General features: G+C 52.3%; 1 protein-coding gene across 2 annotated transcripts; it reads left to right on the top strand.

The window, feature by feature from the left end:
- The first annotated feature begins 692 nt into the window (after positions 1 to 692).
- Positions 693 to 25,575, top strand: Kpna7 (karyopherin subunit alpha 7). Of its 2 annotated transcripts, XM_074075549.1 has the most exons (12): positions 693 to 2,796; positions 7,127 to 7,318; positions 8,251 to 8,339; positions 9,819 to 9,947; positions 12,904 to 12,986; positions 13,714 to 13,982; positions 16,028 to 16,110; positions 17,027 to 17,290; positions 18,958 to 19,191; positions 21,012 to 21,194; positions 23,936 to 24,082; positions 25,400 to 25,575. In XM_074075549.1, exons 2-12 carry the CDS (start codon positions 7,273 to 7,275, stop codon positions 25,508 to 25,510), a joined length of 1,638 nt encoding a protein of 545 aa, XP_073931650.1. In that variant the 5' UTR covers positions 693 to 2,796; positions 7,127 to 7,272; the 3' UTR covers positions 25,511 to 25,575. The 2 variants fall into 2 exon arrangements, with proteins under 2 accessions (XP_073931650.1, XP_073931649.1); XM_074075548.1 differs by lacking the exon at positions 7,127 to 7,318.
- The last annotated feature ends 932 nt before the right edge of the window (positions 25,576 to 26,507 follow it).

The raw sequence follows: 26,507 nt of genomic DNA, 5'->3' as shown, positions 1-26,507 counted from the left end.
CCTCTGCCTTCCCTGACATTCCTTCTTCTTCTTCTTCTTTAATAACCTTTGTATCTCCTTTACGCCCCTTCTCCTGGTTCTGAGCCAGTGCGTTTACCAAGAACCTAAAATTACCGTCCTCAGACGTCAAATTTCCCCTCGCCCTGTGCCACACACCCACGGAAACCCGGGCTGCTGACCACTGCGGTCGTCAGCAGCCCGTGGGCTCCCCGAGGCTGACCTCAAGCCCAGGGCCTTCCTGAGTTCCCCAGTGAGAAAAAGCCCTTTTTATATTAATGATAAAATAAAGAAGCATTTGTACGTTAGTTACTTGTGCCGTGCCCGGTATGGGGTGGTGATGAGTGGAGGGGATGTGGGTTGTAAGGACTGAGAGTCAATCATAAAACAGGAGTCACCAGTCTTTTTACTATTGCGTTAATGCTGTGTGACATTTGCAGAAGTTCTTACACTGTATCTTGTTACCGTCACCCCTCCGTCACTGTCCTTTACCCCTCCTTCGTCATTCAGTCTTTTCAGTGGCCTGCAGTGACAAGCTGTGAGCAATGCCAACAATAAATATCCGTCCCCGCTGGGGCGGGCCGCCCTCCCCACCCCCCCGTTGAGGTGCCACTGTAAATAAAATGTACTATTTCTATATTATATAGTATTATAATATATAATATTATTAGCATGTAGCCCAAGCTGACCTTGAACTCATGACCCTCCTGCCCCCACCTCCCAAGTGCTGGGATTACAGACGGGAACCACCGCACCTGGCCAGAAGCCTGGAAATTCCAACAGGTCACCGCATGGGTGAATCACGAAGACACCACCCTGGGTGAAATACGCCTGACACAAAGGACAGCTCTCCTAAGATACCACTTCCCTGAGGTCCCGAGAGCAGTCGGGTTCCTAGAGACAGAAAGTACAGGGGTGGGGACTGGGATGGGGGTGGGGAGGTGGTGTTTAATGGGGACAGAGTTTCAGTCTGGGAAAGTTATGCAAATGGATGTGGTGGTGGTTGGTTAAGATGGGAAACTTTTTTTGCAGCACTGGGGTTTGAACTCAGGGCCTCACGCTTGCTAGGCAGGCGCTCTACCACTTGAGCCGCTCCTCCAGCCCTTTTTTGTGATGGGTGTTTTTGAGATAGGGTCCCACGAACTATTTGCCCGGGCTGGCTTCAACCTGGGATCCTCCTGAGTAGCTGAGATTACAGGCGTGAGCCCCCAGGCACCGGGCAACATGGCAAACTTAACGTGCGTTTTCCCACAAGAGGGAGGAAAGGAGGGAGGGAGGGAAAAATGAAAAAAGTAAGAAAGGCAACACCTCTGCTAGCTTCCTGTCTAGCTTGGAACGTACAGCAAATAAGCGAGTAAATGTATCCGATTTCAAATGCTGCTAAGAGCTGCCAGGAAGAAAAACGAAGTGCGGTCCATCAGATGAGGAGGCAGGTTGGGAAGAAACTTGATTTTAGACAGGCGGAAGCTAACACTGAGCCCTGAGGGGAGCGGGGAAGCCCGCGCCTGGCACAGGGTCCGGCGGGTGCAAAGGCCCGGGGGCAGGCGTGGGTCTCATGTTCATGACGGACAGTGAGGAAACGGTGGTGAGAGCCAGGGCATGGTGGGAGGTGGGGTTAGAAAGAATGGGAGGGGGACGGGCAGAGCATCAAAGTCCTCATGGGGGGTTCTTGGGACGCTGGGAGGGGTGTAATCTGATTTAAATGTGTGCAGGGGTTGGGGAGTCACCTACAGCAGCACCAGCCAAAGCAGGAATGGCTGTTCGTGGGGAGGGGATGTCTTGGGGCCTGGGTCACTAGGCAAGTGGGAAGAGGGGGCTGTGTCACAACAGAGCCTCTCTGAGGCTCTAGCAGGGTTAATTCTGGGGAGCTCGGGCCTTACTCACTTCCTCCTGACTCTGCCATTCCCTTGCCACCCCCGCCCGAAACCATGACAGCCATCAGCTTAGCAGCTGTCACTCCAGTGGGTACCCAAGTCCTGCCCCCGCTCTGAGCAGTACCTGTTCCTGGTAGCTCAGGCCTCTCCTGAGGACTTGCCTCAGGCATCACCTCCTCCTGGAAGCCTTACCTGATTTCTCCTGTTCCCGGCAGTCCCAATTGCTGTTTTGCACCCACTTGGCTGGAAGGGTCCATCTCTACTGTCATCTAGGGACCTGGTCATTCATCTGCTGTCACATTGCCAGAGCGTGGTCTACAGAAGGGCCTCTTACTTGTTGAATATATACCTGATATTTTGTTACTATTTCCATTTCAATTTCAAGCAGACTTGTTCTCACTACCACCTAATTCTTCTTGCCTTCAGCAGGTGCAAAGGCCCTGGGGCAGGCTTGGGCCGGATGTGAGTGACAGACAGTGAGGAAGCCAGGCTTCTTGATCCAGACTGTGGAGGGAGGTGAGGTATGGGGGAGTCAGTGTTTATTTACTGCTCCAGGTCAGCTCGAAGTCTAACATGTAATTTTAGGAAGAGGGTCACTAAGCCTAACCAGACCTCAGGACCCTTAAACATTAAGGGGGCAAATCTAGTGAAGAGCAGAGGGAGATGGCTCCCGAGCTTTGAGAGTTTATCTGATGGCCTCCAACAAGAGGCAGCTGCAGAGGCTGAAATCCCATGATGCACCCAAGGCCACAAGAATCACCTGGGCCCCCACCCTCATTACCCCAAGCTCTCCACGTGACTCTGATAAGTATTCAGGCAACCGACCATTGACTTGGGATGGAAACCAGGCTCGTGGGAACACCTGCTGGCTGTGGACAGCATTTAAGGCTGAGACCGGAGGCTGGAGGCAGCGGCTTTCTGCCAGGTGAGTGAGGATGGGTGCTGGATGGTTCCTGCGTGTGGGTGCTGGGGCTGTGGCCCCTTGATCTTGTTTGCATAGTCAGACAACTGTTGAATAGTGGAGACAGCTTTCCGGACCTTCCCCAGTGTGGGGAGGGAGGGCTGAACCAAGGAGGCCTAGGCTGCTGTCTTCTACTGAAATTAGCTTTGGGGTTTAGGGTGTAGCTGAAGTGGTAAACTGCTTGCCTCTCCTGTGCTTCAATACCCAGTGGTGAAAAAAAAATTATGGCTGGGCACAGTGGCTCACGCTTGTAATCCCAGCTGCTCAGGTGGTGGCGATCAGGAGGATCTTAGTCCAAGGCTGGCACCAGGCAAAAGTGAAACAGTGCCAGAAAAAAAAAAAAAAAAAAAGGGCAGGCGGAGTGGCTCAAGTGGTAGAGCAACTGCCCACCAAGCGTGAGGCCCCGAGTTCAAACCTCACCGCCGCCACAAAAAAACGGAAAAAGCAGCCCTGCGGCCCTTGGCTTGTTTTCAGGCTGGACAGGAGGACGTGACAGTCGTTGGGGCACACAGCCCTGGCCTTGGCTCTTCCCCCTGGACACACTCCCCTGTGGGAAGTGGCCTCTCTCAAAGACCCCATAACCCTGAGGTCCCCAGGGGGAGGGGACGACTTCCTGCCGGAATTCACCTGGTCCCGTCCATGCTGGCAAAGTCGCAGAATGGCTACACAGAGCCTGCCCCATGTCCCCAGCCCCAGCGAGCTCCAGCTGGTGGACCCCCGCTCTTCTTCCTGGTAAATAGCCTGTGCGGGTTTTGGCGTTGAGGAAGTGGCTTTTGCGGTCCAGCGGGTCACGGCGACACCTGACGCTGCGCAGCGCCGCAAGGTGGCCGCCGGCCAGAGCCCCGCGGGCGGAGCGCACGGCGCATGCGCGGCGGGGGCGGGGCGGCCTGGAGGGCGAGCTCGGAGTGAGGGCGTCGGGAGTTCAAGTTCAAGGTCTTTCTGAACTACCGGCGCTCCCTGAGGACGGACAATTGGACTTACGAATTTCTCAGTTTTGTGGGTTTTGTTTCTTTTTATGTTACTTTAAGAGTTAAAATTAAATTTCACCCATTTTATTTCCTTTTTACTTTTTTATTTTGGCAATCCTGTGGGTTGAACTCAGATGCTTGCACCTGCTGGCAAGTGCTCTCCCACCGAGCCACACCCCAGCCCAGCCCTGCATTTGCTCGTTCCCGGGCCGGGTTGTGCAGATGGTAACTTTGCAGCACGGGGTAATCAACCGACTGCATGAGACCCCGTGAAACACCCTCTGTTAGATGGTTCCCCCATGGGCCTTCAGAGCATGTCAAGTGTTCAAAGTCGGCCCCAGGAAAATAGTTCAAGAGGCCCTATCTTGAAAAAACCACCATTTAAAAAAAAAAAAAGGGGCCAGGGGTCTGGCTCAAGTGGTAGAGCGTCTGCCTGGAAAATGTGAGGCCCTGAGTTCAAACCTCAGTGTTGCCAAAAGGAAAAAAAAGAAAGAAAGTGGGTGTGGTGGCACACGCCTGTCCCTGTCATCCCAGCTATGCAGGAAGTGTTAATAGGATTGTAGTCCAGGCTGGCCTGGGCGTAAATGGGAGATTCTATCTCAAAAATAAAAAGTGCTGGTGGAGTAGCTCAAGTTAGAGCCCTGCCTAGCAAGCATGAGGCCCTGAATTCAAACCTCATCACCACCAAAAACAGGGCAGCCAGCTGTCTTGGATGCTACAAGAAGTCACGTTTGTGAGCTGTGCCTGGAGGAGCTTGTGGGAGCGGGAAGACTGGCTCTGCAGTTTGTCTAATGTCTCTCTAGGAAGTGACCTTGTCAAATCTGAGACTTTAGCTGGGCGCCAGTAGCTCACGCCTGTGATCCCAGTTACTCAGGAGGCAGAGATCAGGAGGATCGTAGTCAAACTCTATCTTGAAAAAACCCAAGGCTGGTGGAGTGGCTCAAGAGATAGAGTGCCTGCCTAGGAAGTATGAGGCTCTGAGTTCAAACCCCAGTGTCACACAAAAAAAAAAATCTGAAATTTTAAATGAATCCCCAGAGACCCTCTAGGTGAGGGGGACCCCTCTCTGATCTGAAGGTGAGCCGGCTCATCTGGTATTTGGTTTGAAGGAAAGGGGCAGACGTAGGAACTCCTGGGCCACTGGGAGGTTGCTGTGGCCGTGACTTCTTTATGTGGCAGTAGGATTGGGGGCGGGGGAGAGATGGTCCTAGAGCGAGGTGCTGCCCTGGGGCTCTGCAGCAACTGGCCCCTCGCTCACGGGTCACATTCTCATTAAGACACCAAGCCACAGAACTAGGTAAGATGCAGCTCAGAAGTGGCCTTCATTGTCCCTGAGGGTGGATACATCTGCATTTTTCAGTGTCACACTCCAGGTGTCAAGTGCCAGCTGCAGTGATGGCTCCCACCTTCCTATCAGACCCGCTTTAGTGGCCAACAGCTGGAAGTGGGTGTCAGATTTAGGCTGAAGTCCTAGCTCTGACACTTAGCAGTGGTGGGGACTTCTGGGGCATCTTCTGGAATGGTTCCTCCGCCTTTGTGCTAGATGTAGCTTTGGTGAATTCTAAGTCTTGACGTTCCTGGCACAGAATAAATAGGTTTTGGCCATACCTCCCTGGAACAGGCTCCTGAGTGGAGCCTGCTGCAGATTCGTGAAATGCCGTGGTTTAATTTTGGTGGTGTCACTGAAACTCGGATCTCTTCACCCTGGTTATTACAGCAAGTAGAAAAATAGGGGTTTTTTTTTGGGGGGGGGGAGTGGGAGGCAGGTGTGGTGCCAAACACCTGTAATCCCAGCTACTCGGAAGGCAAAGATCATGGTCCAAGGCAAACATGGGCAAAAGTGCAAAACCCTATCTGAAAAGCAAACTAAAAGCAAAGGAATGGGGGAGTGACTCAAGTGGTAGAGCACTTGCCTGGCAAGTGAGACCCTGAGTTCAAGTTTCCAGTATCTACAAAAATAAAAATAAAATGCACTAAAATGCTGGTTTTTAGAATGTTGCTTTAAAGAACGCCATAATCAATAACAGTGGTTTAGTCATAGAAAAACAACTCTTAGCTGGATGTGGGGGCTGAGGAAGGAAGATTACAAATTCCAGGCTAGTCTGGGCTACACAGGGAGATCCCGCCTCAAAAGGTAGATGAAAGTTTTGGACCTCATTACTTTATGGTCTGAACTCTCAGCGCTGAGACTTCTTTTTTTCTTTTGCCTTTTTTCTGGGGGCACTAGGGTTTAAACTCAGGGTTTTGTGCTCACAAGGCAGGTGCTCTATCTCTTGGGCCACACTGCCAGCCCTCCAGTTTTGACTTTTTTTGACTTAATTAAAAGTCTGAGATTATCTTAAGCCACCCCTTTGAAAGCACCCCGGGAAACAGCAGCACAGGGAGGGCTCTGCTTGTCCCTGGGCTCCCTTGGCCAGAGCTGGCCCGTGAGCTTGTTTGAACCACGCCTCAGTGTCCACCTTTGGCGAGAGGGAGGAGGAGAGATGGGTCAACTCCAGGCAGTGATTGGTCAATTCCAGGGAGCGATCGTTCAATTCCAGGCAGTGATTGGCTGATGCCAGGCAGTAATTTGCATTTCTCTGGCTCAGCGTTGCCTATGTGGTGTAGGCCAGTGTTGCCCAAGCTGCTAAAGAGAGGAAAGCTTTGAAGGGGTGGAGTTAAGCGTTCCCGAGAGGACGGGAGGCGTGGCTCAAGTGGTAGAGCACCTGATTTGTAAGCGTAAAGTCCTGAGTTCAAACCCCAATTTCACCAAGACAATAAAGAAGCCCAGAGAGTCAAAGTAAGTCATCTGTGCCCAAGAGATGCTTCTGCAGCTCCCGTTGTACAGTGGCTGGCTGGTGGCACTTTGTTGTAGGGACCTGACCTTGTCATGGTTGCTGTTACCCATGTGGACTCTGACCTTCATTTGGTTGTCACCTCAAATCTCCTTTGCTGATTCTTTGTTCTCTTGGGCCCAAACAGTGGCGTGAGCATCACCAAGACACAATCCTTTTTTGGCAGTACTGGGGTTTTGAACTCGGGACCTCTAGCTTGCTAGGCAGGTGCTCTACCACTTGAGCCACTGTGCCAGCCCTTTTTTTGCCTTAGTTATTTTTCAGATAAGGTCTTCTGTTTTTGTCAGGGACTGGACTGGCCTTGGACCATGATCTTACCTATGCCTGCCACATAGCTGGGATTACAGAATTGTACTACATGCCTGGCTTGCTGGTTGACATAGGGGTCTCACTAACTTTTTTCCCAGGCTGGCCTCAAACTATGAACCTCCCAAGGAGCTGGGATTACAGGGCATGAGTCACTGGCCCCTGACTCAGTGTTTCCTTTTCTAGCATGAAGTCTGGATACTTTGACACAGACTCACTGCACCTGTGTAGAAAGACTCCCTGCTGCTTTGCATAACCTCCTGAAATTGAGAGTCTGCCCCTTATCACTGGTCTTCCTCCTCCAACAAGCCTTTGAGGACCTGTCACGGGCTATGCACTGGGGAGGAACTGAGGAATCGCGTCAAGATTCAAGTTCGTGTGAGTTTGTGCCTCAGGTTCCTGTGTTCAGAGCTCGGTCCTCAGTGTCACTTTTGAGGAGCTATGGCTTTAAGAGGTGGGACCTAGTGGAAGCTGGTTAGGACATTGGGGTGTCACCTTTGGAAGGGATTAATGTAATTTTTTTTCAGTACTGGGGTTTTGAACTCAAGGCTTCCCACTTGCAAAGCAGGTGCTCTACCCCTTGACCCACACCTCCAGTCCATTTTGCTGTGGTTATTTTGGAGATAGGGTCTGGTGAACTATTTCCCCAGGCTGGCTTTGAACCATGATCCTCCTGATCTCTGCCTCCTGAGTAGCTGGGATTACAGGCGCGAGGCACCAGTGCCCTGCTTTTTAGAACTTTCTCACAAGAATTTTTGCTGGCTTTCATTACACCCTTTTTACAAATGCACATATGTATGTCATTCTTTACCCACTTCCCCTCTCTTCCCACCTCCCACTCGTGTCCCCTAAATTGTCATTTTATATTCATTTTTTTTTACATCTAGATTTTGCATGTGAGGGAAAACATGGCATTTGTCTTTCTGAGTCTGGTTTATTTTGCTCAGTGTGATCTCCAGTTCCATCCGGTTTCTTCATTCTTCTTCTGGGAGGGGCAGCACTGGGGTTTGAACTCAGAGCCCTGAGCTTGCTAGGCAGGTGCTCTACTGCTTCAGTCACTCCCCAGGCCTTTCTGCTTCAGTTATTTTCTGAACAAGTTCTCTTGTTTGCGTCTGGGCCAGTCTGGGCCTCGACCTCATATTTATGCCTCCCATGTAGCTGGGACAGCAGATATGTGTCACTATGCCTGGGTTTTTCATTGAGATGGGGTCTTACAAACTTTTTGCCCTAACTGGCCTCAACTGGATGGCTTTAACATGGAATCCATGCCGTGAACACTGAAAATCCCTTTGTAACTGTCCTACCTACAGGTGATTTTCTTCCTGGAGTCAATATGCCTGCCTTAGACGCTCCCGAAGAGAGGCTGAGAAAATTTAAGTACTGGGGCAAAGATGCATCTGTGAGTATGAGGTGCTGTTTATCAAAGACCAGTGTAGGGAAAAAAAGCAGATGGTTGAAACACATCAAAAACCAGGACTGGTGGAGTGGCTCAAGTGGTAAAGAGCCCGCCTAGCAAGCATGAGTCCAAGTTCAAACCCCAGTAGCACCAAACAAAAACAAAACAAACAAAAAAAAAAACAGGCATAAACTGGGCATGGTGCCACACGGCTGTAATCCCAGCTACTCAGGAAGTGAAGGTTGGAGGATCCTGGTCCAAGGCCAACCTGGGCAAAAGCATGAGAGTCTATCTGAACTACAACCCTGTCTGAAAAATAACTAAAGCAAAGAGGGCCGGCCTTGCCCTGTGTGAACCCCAGTATCACCCCCTCCCCACAGTGTTCTTTTTAAGTCTTCCTCAGTTGTCAAAGTAAAACTCCCGGGACTGTCACAGACAGTTCCCAGAAGTCCCCAGTCCCACCTCTTGGCTGCTGTCGGGAGCCCAAGAAGTGGCTGTGCCATACAGGGCTGGTGGAGTGGCTCAAGTGAGGGAGCGCCTGCCTAGCAAGCCAGAGGCCCTGAGTTCAAACCCCAGTGCCGTCAAAAAAAAAAAAAATAGACCGGCGCCAATGGCTCACATCTGTAATTCCAGCTACTTGGGAGGCAGAGATCAGGAGGATCATGGTTCAAAGCCAGCCCAGGCAAATAGTTCCTGAAACCCTGTTTCAGAAAAATATCCATCACAAAGAAGGGCTGGTGGAGTAGCTCAAGTTGTAGGCCCCAAGTTCAAAACCCAGTACCACCAAAAAAAAAAAAAAAAAGCTGTGTGCCAGCGGCTCACGCCTGTAATCCCAGCTATTTGTGAGTCTGAGATCAGGAGGATTGAGGTTTGGGGCAAGCCTGGGCAAATAGTTCTCAAGACCCCATCTCCAAAATAACCACAGCAAAATGAACTGGGGTGAGTGACTCAAGTGGTGGAGCGCCTGCCTAGTGGTGGGCCCTGAGTTCAAATCCCAGTACTGTAAAAAACAAAAAAATACAAATCTCAACAAGCACCTGAACCTTTCCTTTGTGGTTTTTTTTTTTTGGTGGCATTGGGGTTTGAACTCAGGGCCTCACACTTGCTAGGCAGGAGCTATACCACTTGAGCCACTCTGCCGGCCCTCTTTTGTGATGGGTTTTTTTCTAGATAGGGTCCCAAGAACTATTTGCCAGGGCCCGCCCTGAACCTCGATCCTCCTGATCTGCTTCCTGAGTAGCTGGGATTACAGGCGTGAGCCACCAGTGCCCTTTTCGAGCCTTTCCTTTGGAGGGAAGTTTGGACCATTTCTTAGAGGTGACACGGCGGGAGGAAGCAGAGAGGGAAGCAGAGCTGCAGGATCCCCTTTTTCCTGCCTGTTGCCTATGTAAACACGGAATCGGACGCTTTGAAATCCGGGGTGACCTGTGGGCTCCCGGTCACCTGGCTCTAAACGCCCCCTGGTTTCCTTTCCTCTCTCAGGTGAGGCGGCAGCAGAGGGTGGCGGCCAGCCTGGAGCTCCGGAAGGCCAAGAAGGACGAGCAGAGTTTAAAGAGAAGGAACATCGGTCCCCTGTCCTCCGATGTGGCTTCAGAGGTCCCTGCCACCAGGGTGCGTGGGGTGCGGGATGCACCCTCTGAAGTGGGATCGCTCAGACTCTGACGGGCTGTGTTGAAAGGAAGAGGGAAGAGGTCAAGGTCACCGCCCCAGTGACCTTGTGAGAGAGCCAGCCCTTCTGACACTTGGATGTTGGCCCAGGGTGACAGGTCGTGAACTGCTGAGCGGAATGGGAGACCGTGTCACCACAACTACACTTTGGTGACTTTGACAGCACCATAGGGAGCTCAGACGCTAAGTTGCTCCCCAAGTGGCTGGAAAGCTGTGCATTTGGGGTCTCACTGGCCGTTTTCAGCCCTCTAAGTGGCGGGAGGTGGGCACTTGGCTGGGTTTCCGTGTGGTTTTGTTTTCTGTCCTCGTCGGCTGTGTGTAGATCTTTGGAGAAATGTCTCTTTAATTCCTACACCCATTTTTTTTGGGTCAAATAATCTTTGTTTTTAAAATCGTGTTGTGGGACTGCTTCCTACATACTGAGCAGCAGATCTCCTGTGTAATCTCGGGTCACAAAAATTGATGCTTGTGTGTCTAAGAATTTTACAGTTTTAGTTGTTATGTGTGGACCTTTGATCCATTTGGAGCTCTGACCTCACTTTGGTAAATGTGAGGACAGTGTTCGGCTGAGCTGGCACATGATATGAGGCTATCTTGCACCGTTTTTTTTTTTAAAGTAATAGCAAAATTTATTGAGAAGTCAGGCCAGGCACCAGTAGCTCACGCCTGTAATCCCAGCTACTCGGGAGGATAAGATCAGGAGGATTGTGGTTCAAGGCCAGCTAGGCAAATAGTTCTCGAGACCCCGTCTCCAAAACAGCCAGAGCAAAATGGCCTGGAGGGGTGGCTCAAGTGGTAGAGCGCCTGCTTTGTGAGTGTGAAGCCCTGAGTTCAAACCCCAGTCCCTCCAAGAAAAAGAAGTCAAGATATATCCTCAGAGGACAGCAGGTTGTCTCAGAGGAAGTCAGTGTGCTACTTTTTGTGTCCCAGGGACCCCGGATGAGATGGGCTCTTGCCTCAGATTCTCAGTTTCCACTCAAAATCCAGGAATGTGAAATGCGCTGGTGCCCCGCCTCAGCTTCCCAAGTGCTGGGACTATAGGTGACCACTGCTGGGCCAGGTTTCAGGTTTTTGTTCTTGCGGGTGTTTTCTACGGTACAAGGGGTTGAACTCCACCACGTGACCCACATCCTCAGCCCATCTCTTCCTTTTGCTCCCTGAATAACACCGTGTTGAACGGAAGTGGCAAGAGCAGACCTGCCTCCTTCTCGGTTTTTCTGGGGATGGCTTTCGGTTTTGCACTCTTTGGTGAAAGGCAAGTTGTGGGACTTTTGTAAATGCCTTTCGGATTGACGAGGCTGAAGTTCATCTAGTTTGTTGGATGTTTTTCTCATGGAACAGAGTTGCGTTTTGTCAAATTCTTCTCTTTCGTTTATCGAGGTGAACTGTGGGCTCCCCTCTTCATCCCGACACAGGGGTCATGTGGCTTTTCACGTGTCGAGCCATCCTTGCATTCCTGGGTTACCTGGCAACGGTGGCCAAGATACTGTCCCACCCTTCTTTTCTCCCCCCCCCCCGCTTCCTCTCTCTCTCCCTCCCTCCCCTCCCCCCTTCTCTCTCTCTCCCCCTGCCTCCCTCTTCCTTCCAGATGCTGGGATTTGAACTCGGGGCCTTACACTCTACCACCAGAGCCAGGCGTCCAGCCCTTTGGGTTTTTTTACTTTTTCTGCAGTATCGGGGAGTAGCTAGGATTACAGGCGTGCGCCACCTGCCTGGCACCAACGTGCTCTTGACAGAAGTAAGCAGGAGCCTGCAAGAGCTGCATTAATCCCTTCCAAGGGCAGTCCCTCATGTTCTGATGACCTGCCACCAGGTCTCTCGTCTCGGAGGTTCTCCCACACCGCTGCCACACTGGAGACCACCATTTCCAAACCAGGAATGCCAAACCAGCCAAAGGCACTCGGAGATAAAAATCACACGCCAGTGCTCCTTAACACTACAGACTGAAAATTTCACAACAAAATCCTGGAAAACCAAATATATCAGCAGATGAAACATACAGACAAATCAGGAGTGGTGGCTCACGCCTGTAATCCCAGCTACTAGGAGGCAGAGATCAGGAGGATCATGGTTCAAAGCCAGCCCGGGGAAACAGTTCAAGAAACCCTATCTCGAAAAAACACAACATAAAAAAAGGGCTGGTGGAGTGGCTCAAGGGGCAGCATGCCACAGGCGTCTGACACCATGCTTGGGTGTTTTGTTGAGATGGGGTCTTGCTAACTTTTTCCCTGGACTAGCCTTGAACTTGATCTTACTGATCTCCCCAGTAGGTGGGATTGTAGGTGTGAGCCACTGGCACCTAGATGTATATTTTGTTTTTGACACAGGGTCTTCCTAACTTTGCCTGGGCTGGCTTCAAACTGGGCATCTTCCTACCTCTGCATCCTGAGTAGCTGGGATTATAGGCATGAGCCACCACACCTTCTAGTCTTTATTATTTCCTTTCTTGTGCTTGCTTTGGGAGCATTTGTTCATTTTCCTCACTGTTTACAGGAGGGAAATTCTGGGGGTCCTCACTTGGCATTGTTTTATCTGATATAAACTGTAGCACGTGCACCATGGGGTGTCTAGTTACTGCCATTCGTTTTAATCAGATCACACATAGACTAGTGGATATTCCTGCTTGCTTAAAATTTTTTTTTGGCAGTACTAGAGTTTGAGCTCAGGGCCTCACACTTGCCAGGCAGGAGCTCTATCACTTGAGCCACGTCTCCAGCCCTTTTTGGTGATGAGTATTTGAGATAGGGTCTTGAGAACTATTTGCCTGAGCCGGCCTCTCAAACTTTGATCCTCCTGATCTCTGCCTTCTGAGTAGCTGGGATTATAGGCGTGAGCTACTGGGCCAGGCTCCTGCTTCCTTTCGGCTGAGACTCTGACCTGACCCTGTGTCGTCTTGCAGGTCAGCCTCACTCTGGATGAAATAATCAAAGGCGTGAACAGCTTGGATCCAACTCTCTGTTTCCTGGCCACGCAGGCAGCCAGGTATCACCACCCCAATTCCTATCTGAGGTTTATAACCAGAGCTCCGGTTGTCTGTTTGGCACCTTGCCATTGGCATAATGCCCATAAAAAAGCTGGTGAATCCCAAAGCCAGACGAGTTTGCTGTGCTACGTTGTCCTTGAAGGCAATCCGGGAAAGATGCAGTTGCTTGTCAGAGATAAATGGCTTAATTTGCATTGACCTCTACAGGGCTCGTAGCTCATAGATACCTGAAGGACACAATATGACTGGGCTTTATCTGCAAAGTGGTGCAGGCTGAACAGCCGGGTATGAAGCAGCCCTGCCCAGCTGTTTGTCTCCTGAGAGGTGTAGGGGGTGTAGCTCAGTGGTAGAGCACTTGCCTGGCACCAGGCCCTGGGTTCCATACCCAGCCCTGCAAAATAAAAAAAATCTGATAGTTACTTATGCCAAGAACAGGTGGGCATGGTGGCTCACACCTATAATCCCGGCTCCTCAGGGGGCAGAGCTCAGGAGGATCTCAATTTGAGGCCAGCCCAGGCAAATAGGTCATGAGACCCTATCTCAAAAAGACCCATCCCTAAAAAGGACTGGTGGAGTGGCTCAAATGGTAGAGTGTCTGCCTAGCAAGCGCGAGGCCCTGAGTTCAAATCCCAGTTCTGCCAAAAAGCCAACAACCTCCTTAAAGGAGGTTCTGAACACCTGTCTCGTGTAACTTTTTCCTTCTTTCCTCTGTGTTTCGCTACCTAGGAAAATGCTGTCGCAGGAAAGGAACCCCCCCCTAAAAGTGATGGTGGAAGCGGGGCTCATCCCGAGGCTGGTGGAATTGCTGAAGCCCCCCGTCCCCCCCCACCTGCAGTTCGAGGCGGCCTGGGCTTTGACCAACATCGCCTCCGGGACGTCAGAGCAGACTCGGGCTGTGGTGGAAGGAGGCGCCATCCCACCCTTGACCGAGTTGCTGTCCTCCCCCCATGCCACCGTGTGCGAGCAGGCCGTGTGGGCGCTGGGCAACATAGCCGGTGAGCCTGTCCCCTTGCCGGCTGAGGCCACAGTGGGCGGGCGTGTGCCGAGCACCGGGCTCTTTGGTTAGGATGACACTCGCCATGGCCTGCCATCCATCCCGGTTTAAAACCCAGAAACGCTGGGAAAGGTACGACCAGCTATCTTGAAAGTCACAGCCAAGTTCAGAGCGCAAAACTGGAAGCTGAAACTAGATGACACGGGGTATCATCGAGTGACAGCTGTCTAGGGACACCTGTCAATGCCAGGCCCTCACAGCCTCAGGTCTTATGGCTGCAGGAACAAAAGACCAAGTGTTTTTGACTAATCTTTGTACACCAGGACCCCAAGAGGACTCTGCCTCCAGTGAAAGTTACTGAGGGACCATTCAAGAAATGTCTCCTTAGCTTCGGGTAAAAAGTCTTCCCTCAAGTTGCCATCCTGGGCTGGGAGTGTGGCTGAAGTGGCAGAGGGCTTGGCTAGCAAGCGTATGGCTCTGGCTTCAATTCCAAAGGCTGCAAAAAAACTAAGTAAAAACTTAAAAATTGGCCAGGCATGGTGGGTGGCACCTGTAATCCCTGCTACTTGGGAGGTGGTGATAGGATTGGGACCACATGGGGCAAAAATAGAGACTGTAGCTTAGAAAATAAGCAGGAGGCATGGCTCAAGTGGTAGAGCACCTGCCTAGCAAGCATGAAGGCCTAGGTTCAAACCCCAGTTCTGAAAAAAAAAATTAAACCAAATTTGTGGTGGTGGTGCACGCCTGTAATCCCAGCTTCTCAGGAGGCAGAGGTAGGAGGATCTCCCTCTAAAGCTGGCCCTAGGAAAAAGATAAGAGATATCAAGCAAAATAAACTAAAGCCAAAAGGGCTGGAGGAGTGGCTCAAGTGGTAGAGCTTCTGCCCAGCAAGTGCAAGGTCCTGAGTTCAAACCCCAGTACCACACCAAAAAAAAAAAAACAAAAAAAAACCCCAGCACAAATAACACGTAATTTTAAACTCCCTGTGTGGATTTGGGGCTTGATGCTGTTCTCCTGTGTGGCCGCGGAATTTAACCTTGCAGGATTGGAAGTCCCTGGATTCCTGGCTGAGATAAACTCGGATGCTCTCTGGGAAGCCACCCCCCCCCCACTGCCTGGAGCAATTAGGTCCCTCAGGATTTTGACAAATTAAGATTGGTCAAATTTTTGCAATTTCAAGTGCCGAGGGGCAGCAGCCCACCATAACTGGGTCAGTACAAACACGAGTGATCAGCTGTCCAAGGACTTTAGATAAGGAATTAGCAAACAGAATATAAAATAACCACTTGAAAAATGGTTCAGTAAGAAACAGGCAAGACCTTACGCCTTGCCTCCATGACTGAAGATACAAATAGAGATGTCCAGGACCAAAAGTAGAGAGGCCAGGCGTGGTGTCTCATGCCTGTAATCCCACCCCAGCTACACAGGAGGCAGAGATAGGAGGATTGTGGTCCAAGGCCAGCCTGTGCGAAAAAGTTAGGAAGACTCCATCTCAACCAGTAAGCTGGGCATGGTGGCACAGCCTGTGATCCCACCCCCCAAAAGTCAGGGTGACAGATGGCTATTGGATAGCCTCAATGGAACCCAGACTTGCTTCTGAATTTCATTTAGCTTTTTAAATTTTTTTCTGGTGGTACTGGGATTTGAACCCAGGGCCTCACACTTGCTAGGCAGAAGCTCTACCACTGGATCCACTCCACCAGTCCTTGAATAGCTTTTAGAAGTTACTGCTTGGTGGCAAAGACGGCTCGGTCTGCACCAGCCTCCGTCTTCCCGAGACCCATGCTGTGACCACCCAAGCTGGCCTTCTCTGTTCTGTGTGCAAAGCCTCAGCGTTCAGCGTGGCTGCACTGGCACCTGCCTGGCACATCAGGAATGTCCACCCAACAGACACCTGGGACACCAAGGCTCTAGCACACGGCCGGCCTATTTGCCAACCCCCCCCCCCAAAATGAGTTTTCAGTCGCTCATCCTTTGTATAAACTTTGAAGTCGGTCACCATGGCGAAATTCTTGTCACTTTGGTCATGTTTTGATCTCTTTGTAGGTGATGGCCCAGAATTCAGAGACCTTGTTATCTCAGGAGGTGCTATTCCGCATCTGCTCGCTCTTCTGTCATCAGCCATCCCAGTGAGTGACTTTAGAAGACTGACTTAGGTGACAAATTCGCAGGGGGAGTTACTCCTCATGGGGCCCCTGCCTCACGTTATCATAGATCGCTCCAGGACCGTATTCTGTGGAATGATGAACTCGGTGTATCTCTTAGCAGTTTTCTTTGTTTTGTGTTCTTTTGGTGGCACTGGGGTTTGAACTCAGGGCCTCACACTTGCCAGGCAGGCGCTCTACCACCTGAGCCACTCCCCCAGGCCTTATTTTGTGATGGCTTTTTCAAGATAGGGTCTCGCATATTATTTGCTCACGGCCATCTTCAAACGTTGACCCTCCTGGTCTCTGCCTCCTGAGTAGCTAGGATTATAGGCGTGAGCCACCAGCGCCTGGCCAGAGGTGACTATGATGCCCACTCAAGGGGCACAGGTAGACATGACGGCTCTGCAGCTCTGCTCATGGTAACGGGACTAGGTTTGATGTTTAAGGTCAAAGTCGATTGGTGTGGTAACAAGACGGTTTAGAAACGGGGTTCTGTGCCCACCCATAATCCCAGCTTCCATGGAAGTGGGGGCAGGAGGATGTCAAGCATGAGGCCAGCCTGGGCAAAGTTTGGGAGACCTTGTCTCAAAAACAAAATACAAGCTGAGCACCAGTGACTCACACCTGTAATCCCAGCTACTCAGGGGGCAGAGACCAGGAGGATCTTGGTTCGAAGCCAGCCCTGGGCAAATCATTCACGAGACCCCCCATCTTGAAAAATCATCACAAAAAAGGGCTGGCGGAGTGGCTCAAGTGGTAGAGCGCCTGCCTAGCAAATGTGAGGCCCTGAGTTCAAACCCCAGCGCCACAAAAAAAAATTAAGAGACAGGAAGGGCACAGTGCCCTCTGCGTTTTCCCTCCTTTGCACGTGGCCCTGACCCTGGTCTCCTCGTCACAGATCACATTTCTACGAAACGTCACGTGGACCCTGTCCAACCTGTGCCGGAACAAGAACCCGTACCCCAGCCAGGCAGCCGTGAGGCAGGTGCTGCCGGCGCTCACCCACCTCCTGTGCCACCACGACAGCGAGGTCCTGTCGGACACCTGCTGGGCCCTGTCCTACCTCACCGACGGCCACAATGAGCGCATCGGCCAGGTGGTGGACACGGGGGTCCTGCCCAGGCTGGTGGAGCTCATGGCCGGCTCAGAACTCAGTGTCCTGGTGAGTGTCACCGAGGCCCCGTCTGTGTCTGCGAGGGACTTCAGACTCCACACCCCGGGCTGGGTTTCTCCCACCGCCCTAGGTCTGTCACCTCTAAGCCTTTCCCTGCAGCACAGTTTGTCACCTGCGTTCCTCTGCTCTGTGTCCCCCAAAGACTTGATCCGTTTCCAGCGAGTCCTAGTGGGTCTCCGTGAACTTGGTTTGTCTTAATCTGATGACTGGAAGGAAAGTCACCAAGGGAAATCGCTGTAATTCTGCCACCCGGGGAACTGTCCTCACCTGCATTCCCCTGTGGTCTGTGCACGTGAACTTCTGTTGGCTCGTCCGATGTCTGTGTGTCTGTGTGTGTTCAAAGTCCGTGGTAGCATTTGAACTGTGTTTTGGTGGGACTGGGGTTTGAACTCGGGGCTTTCCACTTGCAAAGCAGCAGCTCTACCGCTTGAGCCACTGCCCCAGTTCTTTTGCTGTTAGTTTGTTTTTCAGATAAGGTCTCAAATTTTTACCCGGGGCTGGCCTCAGTCTCAATTCTTCTGTCTCTGCCTCCTGAGAAGCTGAGATTACAGCGCCATGCCACCACACCCAGCTTGTTTTTCAGATAGGGTCTCACTAATATCTGCCTAGGCCGACTTCAAACTGTAGTCGTCTTATTGCTGCCTCCCAAGTAGCTGGGATTATAGGCGTGAACCACCATGCCCAGCTTTTAGAAGCAACCTCCTGTAGAAGTTCCGGGTCCAGTTGGGGGTGTCCCGACAAGGCTGTGACTGGCGAATAGCTGTTTCCACCTGTCACTTGGGTGGCAGACATGGAGCCTGATAGGCTAGGAACACTCTGGAACTGTGGCTGGATTCAGATCACCCCACAGCCCGTGCTCCTGCGTTGTTCTTTGCCTTCATTCAGAGCTGTTGTGAGGTGGCTCGTGAATATGCAGACAAATTCCACCGGGTTCTCGTTCCCAATAAATATGCAGCAGACACCACTGCCCGCGCAGACACTGATGGACACTGTATTTGGTTCCGCACTTGCCCAGTTGAAAGCGTGAGGACAGAGGCTTTTTTCCTTTTTGCAGCACTGGGGTTTGAACTCAGCACCTCATGGTTGCTAGGCAGGTGTTCTACCCCTTCAGCCACTCCACCAGCACTTCTTGATTTAGTTTATTTTTCAGACAGGGGCTCCTGCTTTTGCCCTGGCTATCCTGGACCACGATCCTCCTATTTATGGCTCCTGTGTAGCTGGGATTACAGGCGTGTGCTATCATGCCTGGCATGCATCTCTTGCTAGAGATGTCCCTAACCCTCCATCCACTGCAGTCAGAACTTTTGCAAAGCTAGCGAGTGCCTGAAACTGTATAAAAACAGCTACAGACGCCTCAGGAGGCAGAGATCAGAGGATCGCAGTTCAAGGCCAGCCTGGGTAAATAGTTCCCGAGACCCTATCTCGAAAAAAAGCCATCACAAAAAAAGGCTGGTGGAGTGGCTCAAGGTGCAGGCCCTGAGTTCAAACCCTAGCACCACAAAACAAAAAAAGATCGTGACTGTAACTGTGGGTTGTGAGTGTCCAGAGGCCGTTCCCACTGGAAGGAGCGCTGTGTGGGAGGTTGCAGAAGTTGACGTGGCGGTCACCTTTTGTGACAGCCCTGCGGGACTAAGACTTCTGGCCTCGTTCTCCAGAGCCCTGCTCTGCGCACCGTGGGGAACATCGTCACGGGAACAGACCAGCAGACCCAGAAGGCCCTTGACGCCGGGATGCTGCAGGCCCTGCCCCAGCTCCTGAGGCACCCCAAGTCCTCCGTCCAGAAGGAGGCCACATGGGCCCTGAGTAACGTGGCAGCTGGGCCCCCTCACCACATCCAGCAGCTGATCGCGAGTGACATACTGCCCGCTCTGGTGGCCCTGCTGAAAAGCGTAAGTGTCCGCCCGGCGTGCGCGGCCCTGGGTTGCTGCGGGACTTCAGATACAGGTGACAAACAGAACCTTCCGAAAGAGGTAGAGGACCCGAGGACACTGGAAAGACAGTGACAGGGTGACCTCCCCGCAGCTCCAACCCCAGGGACATGTAGACGTTGTCTGCGGGGTGAGCGCTCCTCCATCCGCCTCGGGGACGAACTTATTTCACTTGAGGAGGAGGAACTCACGCTGCGGTGACGAGAATAGGGCACGAGCCACACTGATTAAAGCAGTAATGTGTAAATGGAAGATTCAAGGCTGGGCAGGGAGGCTCACGCCTGTAATCCCAGCTACTCGGGAGGCAGAAATTGGGAGGACCATGGCTCAAGGCCAGCCTGGGCACATAGTTTGAGAGAACTTATCTCAAAAATACCCACCACAAAAAAGGGCTGGTGGAGTGACCTGAGTGGTAGCGTTACCTGCCCAGCAAGTGTGAGGTCCTGAGTTCAAATCCCAGTACCACCACCCCCAAAAAAGGAAAATTCAGATGAAAAAAGTAGAACTACAGTAAAGCTGCCTTCTTCCTCTCGCTTCCAGTCCCAACTCGGGAGCAATGACCGCCATGTGCTTTCTCTTGTCACCTTTTAGACTGCAGTCAGGACTGGTTACCTCCGGTGGGGGTGGGGAGGCCAGCATGAGGAGGGGGCGCTGTGAGGTGGATGTGGGGTCCCCAGGTGTGTGTCCAGTGGGAAAGGCTAGGCAGGCGTGCAGCCCGTCACGCATCTTCTAGCCTCCTGCCGCCTCCAGAGTCATCCATGCTCTTTTGATTTAATTTTCTGTCCTGAGATGGGGTCTCACTCTGCAGCCCAGGCTGGCCTGGAACTCACGATCCTCCTGCCTCAGCCTCCAGTGTGCTGGGATTACAGGCGTGCACCACCACGCCCGGCTTTAGTATTTGTAGATTCTTTTCTGCTTTACACCAAGGGCAATTTTCTCCAGCCATAAAATGAGAGCACGTCCTCTGGCCAGGAATGGAAGGACCAGGTGAAACGACGCCAAAGCCCTGGACCAAGTGCTCTTTGTACTCGGTTGAGCAATATTTCTGCCTGGTTTCCTCTGGCCTGGCCCAGTCTCCTGGATTCAGTCTTTGGCCCGCTGTAGGACATGAGAAATGTGCACACACAGCTGTCTAAGAGTCCAAGTGTGACTCCCAGTCTGTACGGATTACCTGGACTGGTTTACCAGGGCTCTGTGTTCCCATAGCCCAATACAGGGAAACAAGGCCACTTGACCTTGGATCTTCCCTCTCAGACCCCCTTGGAGTTACCTGCTGACCCTCTTTGTGGTTTCTCACAGGTACTGTCTCCCAAGGTCATGACCTAGAGTCAGGTAGCCAGGACATTTTACACCAATTGCATGTAGCCAGGCATGGTGAATCATACCTGTAATCCCAGCTGCTCAGGAAGTAGAGATGGGAGGATCAGTTTCAGGCCAGTCCCCAGCCAAAAACAAATGGTTAGTGAGACCCTATCTCAAAAAAAAGGGCCAGGTGTGGTGGTGCGTTCATGTAATCCCAGCTACTTGAAGGCAGAGGTGGGAAGATCAACATCTGAGACCCTATCTGACACAAACAAGCACAAAGGGCTGGGGGCGTGCTCAGTTGGTGGAGCGCCTGTCTAGCAAGTACAAAGCCCTGAGTTCAAATCCCAGTGCCACCAAAAGCAAAGAAATCGACAGTTGTGGCTGTCACCAGCCTGCCTGGAAGGCGAGGGACATCGGCGTCACTTTACTTAGGATTTTTGGGACCTGTGGAGAAAGTTGGCGCTCTGTCTCTGCAGGCGGAATTCAAAGTCCAGAAGGAGGCTGTGTGGACGGTGGCGAACTTCACCACGGGGGCCTCAGTGGAGCAGTTGTTCCAGCTTGTCCACGCTGGGGTCTTGGGGCCCCTGATGGACCTGCTCACTGTCCCCGATGTGAGAATTGTCGTCATCATCCTCGACGTGGTGGCCTGTGTCCTCCAGGTGAGACGCCCTGGACGGGGCAGCTGTGTAGACGGCAGTCTCCAATGGAAGACGCTGGGCTCGGTCCTGAAATCCCAAATAGGGTTCTCCTTCTGTCCCCCTGCCACCTTCTTACCCTGGGGACAACACACTCGGGCATCTCCGAAGGACACCTGCCTTCACTTTCTTAAATGACTTCCCTGCTATGTGGGAGGCTGAGAGCGGGAGGATTGTGGTTTGAGGCCAGCCTGGGCAAATAGTTCACAAGACCCCACCTTAACCAACAGCTAGGGGCATGCCTGTCATCCCAGCTACATGGGAGGTTGAAATTGGGAGGACTGCAGTTCCCGGTCAGCCCAGGCAAAACAAAAAGATGGGCTTGCAGGAACCCATCTTGACAGAAAGAAGCTGGGCATGGTGGTGCATACCTGTAGTGCAGCATTGGTGGGAAGCCTAAAACAGAACTGCAGCCCAGACTGGCCTAGGCAAAAAGCAAGAGTCTAAGTCAAAAATGACCAAAAATGAAAAGGGACTGGCGGAGTGGCTCAAGTGGTAGGGCGCCTGCCTAGCAAGTTTGAGGCCCTGAGTTCAAACTCCAGTACCACCAAAAAAGAGAAAAATAGTTCACTTTTTCTTTTTGAGCAGGGTCTTGCCGTGTAGCCCAGATTGGTCTTAAACTATCAATCCTCCCGCCTCAGCCTCCGAGTGCCAGGATTACAGGCGTGCACCACCACACCCGGCTGCAGTCCTTGTTCTAATGGAGTTTGTGTGTGAGTGAGGCCATGTCACGTCGAGGAGGGAGTTCTGAAGCAAATCAGATCGGGGCGGTCACCGGGGCTGGGTTGTGCAGAGTTTGTGCGGTCAGCAGCTATTCTGAGTGAGGAGGAGAAACCAACAGAGGCTTTGAAGCAGGAGGAGAGTCAGTGATAAAAAACTGAAACACGCCTGTAATCTCAGCTGCAGAGGGCAGACGGGAGGGCTGGGTTCAAGGCCGGCATCCTCCCATCATGGCTTCCTATGGAGGGAGCCAGCTGAAGAAATGAAGGTGAGCTGGGTGTGGAGCGCACACCTGCCATCCCAGCACTGGGGAGGCTGAGGCAGGAGGACCGTGAGTTCGAGGCCAGCCTGGGCTACAGAGTGAGACCCTGTCTCAAAAGGAAGCAAGGTGAAAGCCACAGTGTCTTTTGTGACATTGGGGGTCACTTCAAGTGTCCTGTTGGCTACACAGCTCAGCTGGTCCCACAAGAGGACACGGGTGCCCTGAGTTGGGGACACTCTGGGATCTTTCTGGAGGCTGGCGACATTTGTTTGGTTAAGATCCTTTTATAAGGGGCTGGCCATCTGAACTGCTTCAAAGTCACGCCAGGCTGGCTTCGAACTCGTGATTCTCCTGCCTCAGCCTCCCCAGTGCTGGGATTACAGGTGTGCACTGCCACGCCTGACCCCAAAGTACTTTATCTTTCTCCACGTTCCCCCAATCTGTGGGTTGGCTGTCCTTACTCATAAGATGCGTCACTTATTCCTTCAAACCTTTGTCCCACTGTCCCTTCTTTCGGAAATGCTGTCCTCCTGCTCTGACAAAGCACCGTTGCTTAAGGGCTCGTGACGCCCCCCACACCTCCCTGCGTCCTGTACAGCTCCCCGCTGTTCTGGGTTTGTTCTGGCAGTGCTGGGATGGAGCCTGGGGCCTTGCTCGTACTGGGCCGCAGCTCCTCCACCTTGGAAACCTTTGTCCCAAATAGTCACGACTGTGCCCCTTGCCGCGCACGGATGTTTGAGTCTTTGAGCACTGAGCGGAGCGGTCTAATCGCTCATGGCACTCGTCCCCACGGACTGCGTTCTCTGTCACACCGTGGCTCTGGGACTCGGGGTCTGCAGACGGCTCGTAAGACTCCTCCTGGGCCTCAGGAGTAGCACCTCACTTACAAAGCATTGCTCGGACACCCTTCGAAACTGTATTTAAAACTGCTAATCAGAAAAACCTGTCTACTGCTAGTGATTGAGATTTATTTATGGATATTAATTTTTTTTTAAAAAGACACCATCCTGGGGCTGGAGGTGGCAGTTTACACCTGTAATCCCAGCTAAATGGGAGGCAGAGATGAGAGGATCGCCATTTAAGTCCAGCCTGGGCAAAAGTGTGAGACCCGATCTGAAAAACAAACTGGAGGGCTGTGTGTGCGGCTTGAGTGTTAGAGCCAGCGCAAGGCGTGAGTTCAAAACCCAGCACCGCCAACAGAAAATGCCTTACAAAGTGCATTTTGTACAATGAAAATAAACACTAAAATAAACACGTGCTGATATACTTCACATATAAATGTTTGTTTATATAAACATATATTTATAGAATTTATACAGGAATTTTTGGGATACTGGGTCTTGAACTCAGGGCTTTCACCTCAAGCCACTCCACCAGCCCCTTTTTGTGATGGTTTTTATTTTGAGATAGGGTCTCACGAGCTATTTCCCCAGGCTGGCTTTGAACTGTGACCCTCCTGATCTCTTGCCCCCTGAGTAGCTGGGATTACAGGCGTGAGCCCCTGGCCCCTGGCTGATTATCCACTGTGTGGATGTCTCATAAATATCCAGGATGGGAGGAAGCTTGTGCCATTTCCTCTCTCTGGGGAGAAGGCGACGCTGAGTGCTCGGCCAGAACAGGAGCCTTTGGTGTGACTGCTCCAAAGAAGCGTCCCTGGGACCGGCAGGGCCACCTCCCCGTCCCCAGGGCACGCCCAGGGCCTCACGATGGCCTGTCCCCGCAGGCTGCAGAGAAGGTTCGAGAGAAGGCCAGCCTGTGCCTCCTGTTGGAGGAGCTGGGCGGCGTGGACAGGATCGAGGCGTTGCAGCTCCACGAGAACCGTCAGATCAGCCGGTCCGCCCTGAGCATCATCGAGAAGCACTTCAGTGAGGTGCGTGACCGTGACCGTCACGTGGAGACAGGTGCAGGGGACCGCCCTGCGTGGGCTGCAGGCCACCATCATGGGGCGGATGACCAGGCAGGCGGCCTTCTGTCCTGCCCTGTGGGTAGCCTTTGGTGCTGGCAAACGGGTCTTATCACCTGGGAGCTTGTTCCTGTCTCTGGCTTAAACTGTTCTTTCTTTTCTTGGTGGGACTGGGGTTTGAACTCAGGGCTTTGCACTTGCTAAGCAGGGGCTCTACCACTCGAGCCTCACCGCCAGTCCGTTGTGCTCTGGTGATCTTGGAGATGGGGTCTCAGGAACTATTTACCTGGATTGGCCTCTAACCTCAATCCTCCCAATCTCAGCCTTCCAGGTAGCTGGATTAAAGCTGTTCTTTACTCACCTCCTTTTGGGGGGGACGAGGGAGGTGTGACTGCGACTTTCTATCCAAGAATGCAACAGCGAAGGCAGGTCCAGCTCGAGAAAACCAATTTTGGCCGTGAACCGGTGGCTCACGCCTGTAATCCCAGCCACTCAGGAGGTAGCGATCAGGAGGATCGAGGTTCGAAGCCAGCCCAGGCAAAGTGTTCAAGAGACCCTATCTCAAAAAAACCCATGACAGACAAGGGCTGGTGCAGTGTCTCAAGGTGAAAGCCCTAAGTTCAAACCCCAGCACCACAAAAAAAAAAAAAAAAAAAAAATTTTGCATTGTCTCCTTCTAGAGCTCAGTGTCTGTGGGTGAATTGGACAAAAGACTTCTCCATTTTGTGCAGAGTGGAGAACAACGATGAGATAGCGCGAGATGTTTCTAAAGAGTTTTTTGTGTGGTGAAATATATGCAAAGTGTACATTATCACTTTAGCCTTTTTGTATGTGTGCAGCACTGGGGTTTGAACTCGGGGTCTACACCTTGAGTCACTTCACCAGCCCTTTTTTTTTTTTTTTTGTGATGGTTTAATTTCAAGATAGGGGATAGGGTCTCACAAACTATTTGCCCAGGCTGGCTTCGAACCGTGATCCTCCTGATCTCTGCCTCCTGAGTAGCTGGGATTACAGGCGTGAGCCACTGCACCTGGCTCATGAATGATCTTAACACCACTCAACTCTGCTGAAAAGCATTTCAGACGGTAGATTTTTGTCATGTTCGTTTTCCCGCCTACACGACTGGAATCGGGGTCACCGTGCAGTGTTCCCACGCCCTCTTCTCCAAGGGCTCAAGGGCACTTAGAACCAATTGCGGTGCCCCGGGGATTTGGAGGAGCCCGATGTGCGTGCGTGAGGAGGTGTGAGGAGCCCGGCGCTGTCACTGTGTCTCCTTCCCTGAAGGAAGAAGAGGAGGCCATCAGTTTCTCGCTCTGGTCCCCGGAGTGCAGCTGCGTCAGGATCTTCGAGAACCCGCCGAGGTGCGAGGCTCCCCGGCCGGGAAGGCGGCTGTGACGCCACGCGCCTGGGGCTCCATGTCACCCGGGCAGACTTTTAATTAACGTTTAATAAAATGCTCAGTGTTCGCAGCTTATGGCTTGGATCTTCTGTTTGGTGGCACTGGGGTTTGAACTCGGGGCCTGCCGCATGCGAGGCGGGTGCTTTTCCGCTTGAGCCACGCGGCCAGCTCTTTTTCCTCAGGTTATTTTTGAGGTAGAGTCTCGGGTTACGACTGTGGACTGGGATTCTTCTCCCCACACGGCTGGGATGGCAGGTGTGCAGCGCTGTGCCCGGCTGTGGGGTGAGATGGGGGGTCTGTGAATGTTTTGCCCAGGCTGTCCTGAGCCTCAGTCCTCCTGACCAGCCTCCCGAGTAGCTGGGACTTCAGGTGTCACCCACTGCACCTGTCCTATGCTTTGGACGCTCAATGCTCCCCAGAGGCACAGGCGCTAAGGACGGTCGGCCATGCTGCTGTGGAGGGGTGCAGGCGAGCTCTAGTGGAAGGAAGTTAGGCCGGTGGGCACGGGCCCTTGAAGGGGTTAGCGGGACCCCAGCCCCTTTTGCTGTTTGTTCCTGGCTGCCCCAAGACGAGCAGGTCCCCTCTGCCGGGTGCTCCCACAGCCATGTGCTGCCTCACCACAGGCCCAAAGGCAACAGGGCAAGTGACCATGGACGGAAACCTGAGACCACGAGGCAAAACGCACCTTTCCTTTCAAGGTGAGTGCCTCAGGTATTGGTCTCAGTGCCAGAAAGGTGATCACCAGTGTGGAATTTGTCTCAGTGTTTGCAGGCCGGGTGCCAGTGCTCATGCCTGTAATCCCGGCTACTCAGGAGACAGAGACGGACAGGGCCATGGTTTGAGGCCACCTCTAGGTGAAAAAGTTGTCGAGACCCCATCTCAGCCAATGGCACTCGCTGCCATTCCAACCGCAAAGGGAAGCGTAAATAGGATAGCAGTCCAAGCCATTCTGAGCAAAACCAGGAGACCCCATCTCCAAAATAGAGCAAAAGG

The sequence above is a fragment of the Castor canadensis genome, chromosome 6 (assembly GCF_047511655.1).
Source record: "Castor canadensis chromosome 6, mCasCan1.hap1v2, whole genome shotgun sequence".
NCBI classification, from domain to species: domain Eukaryota; kingdom Metazoa; phylum Chordata; class Mammalia; order Rodentia; family Castoridae; genus Castor; species Castor canadensis.
This window is presented reverse-complemented; position numbering and strand designations above follow the sequence as displayed.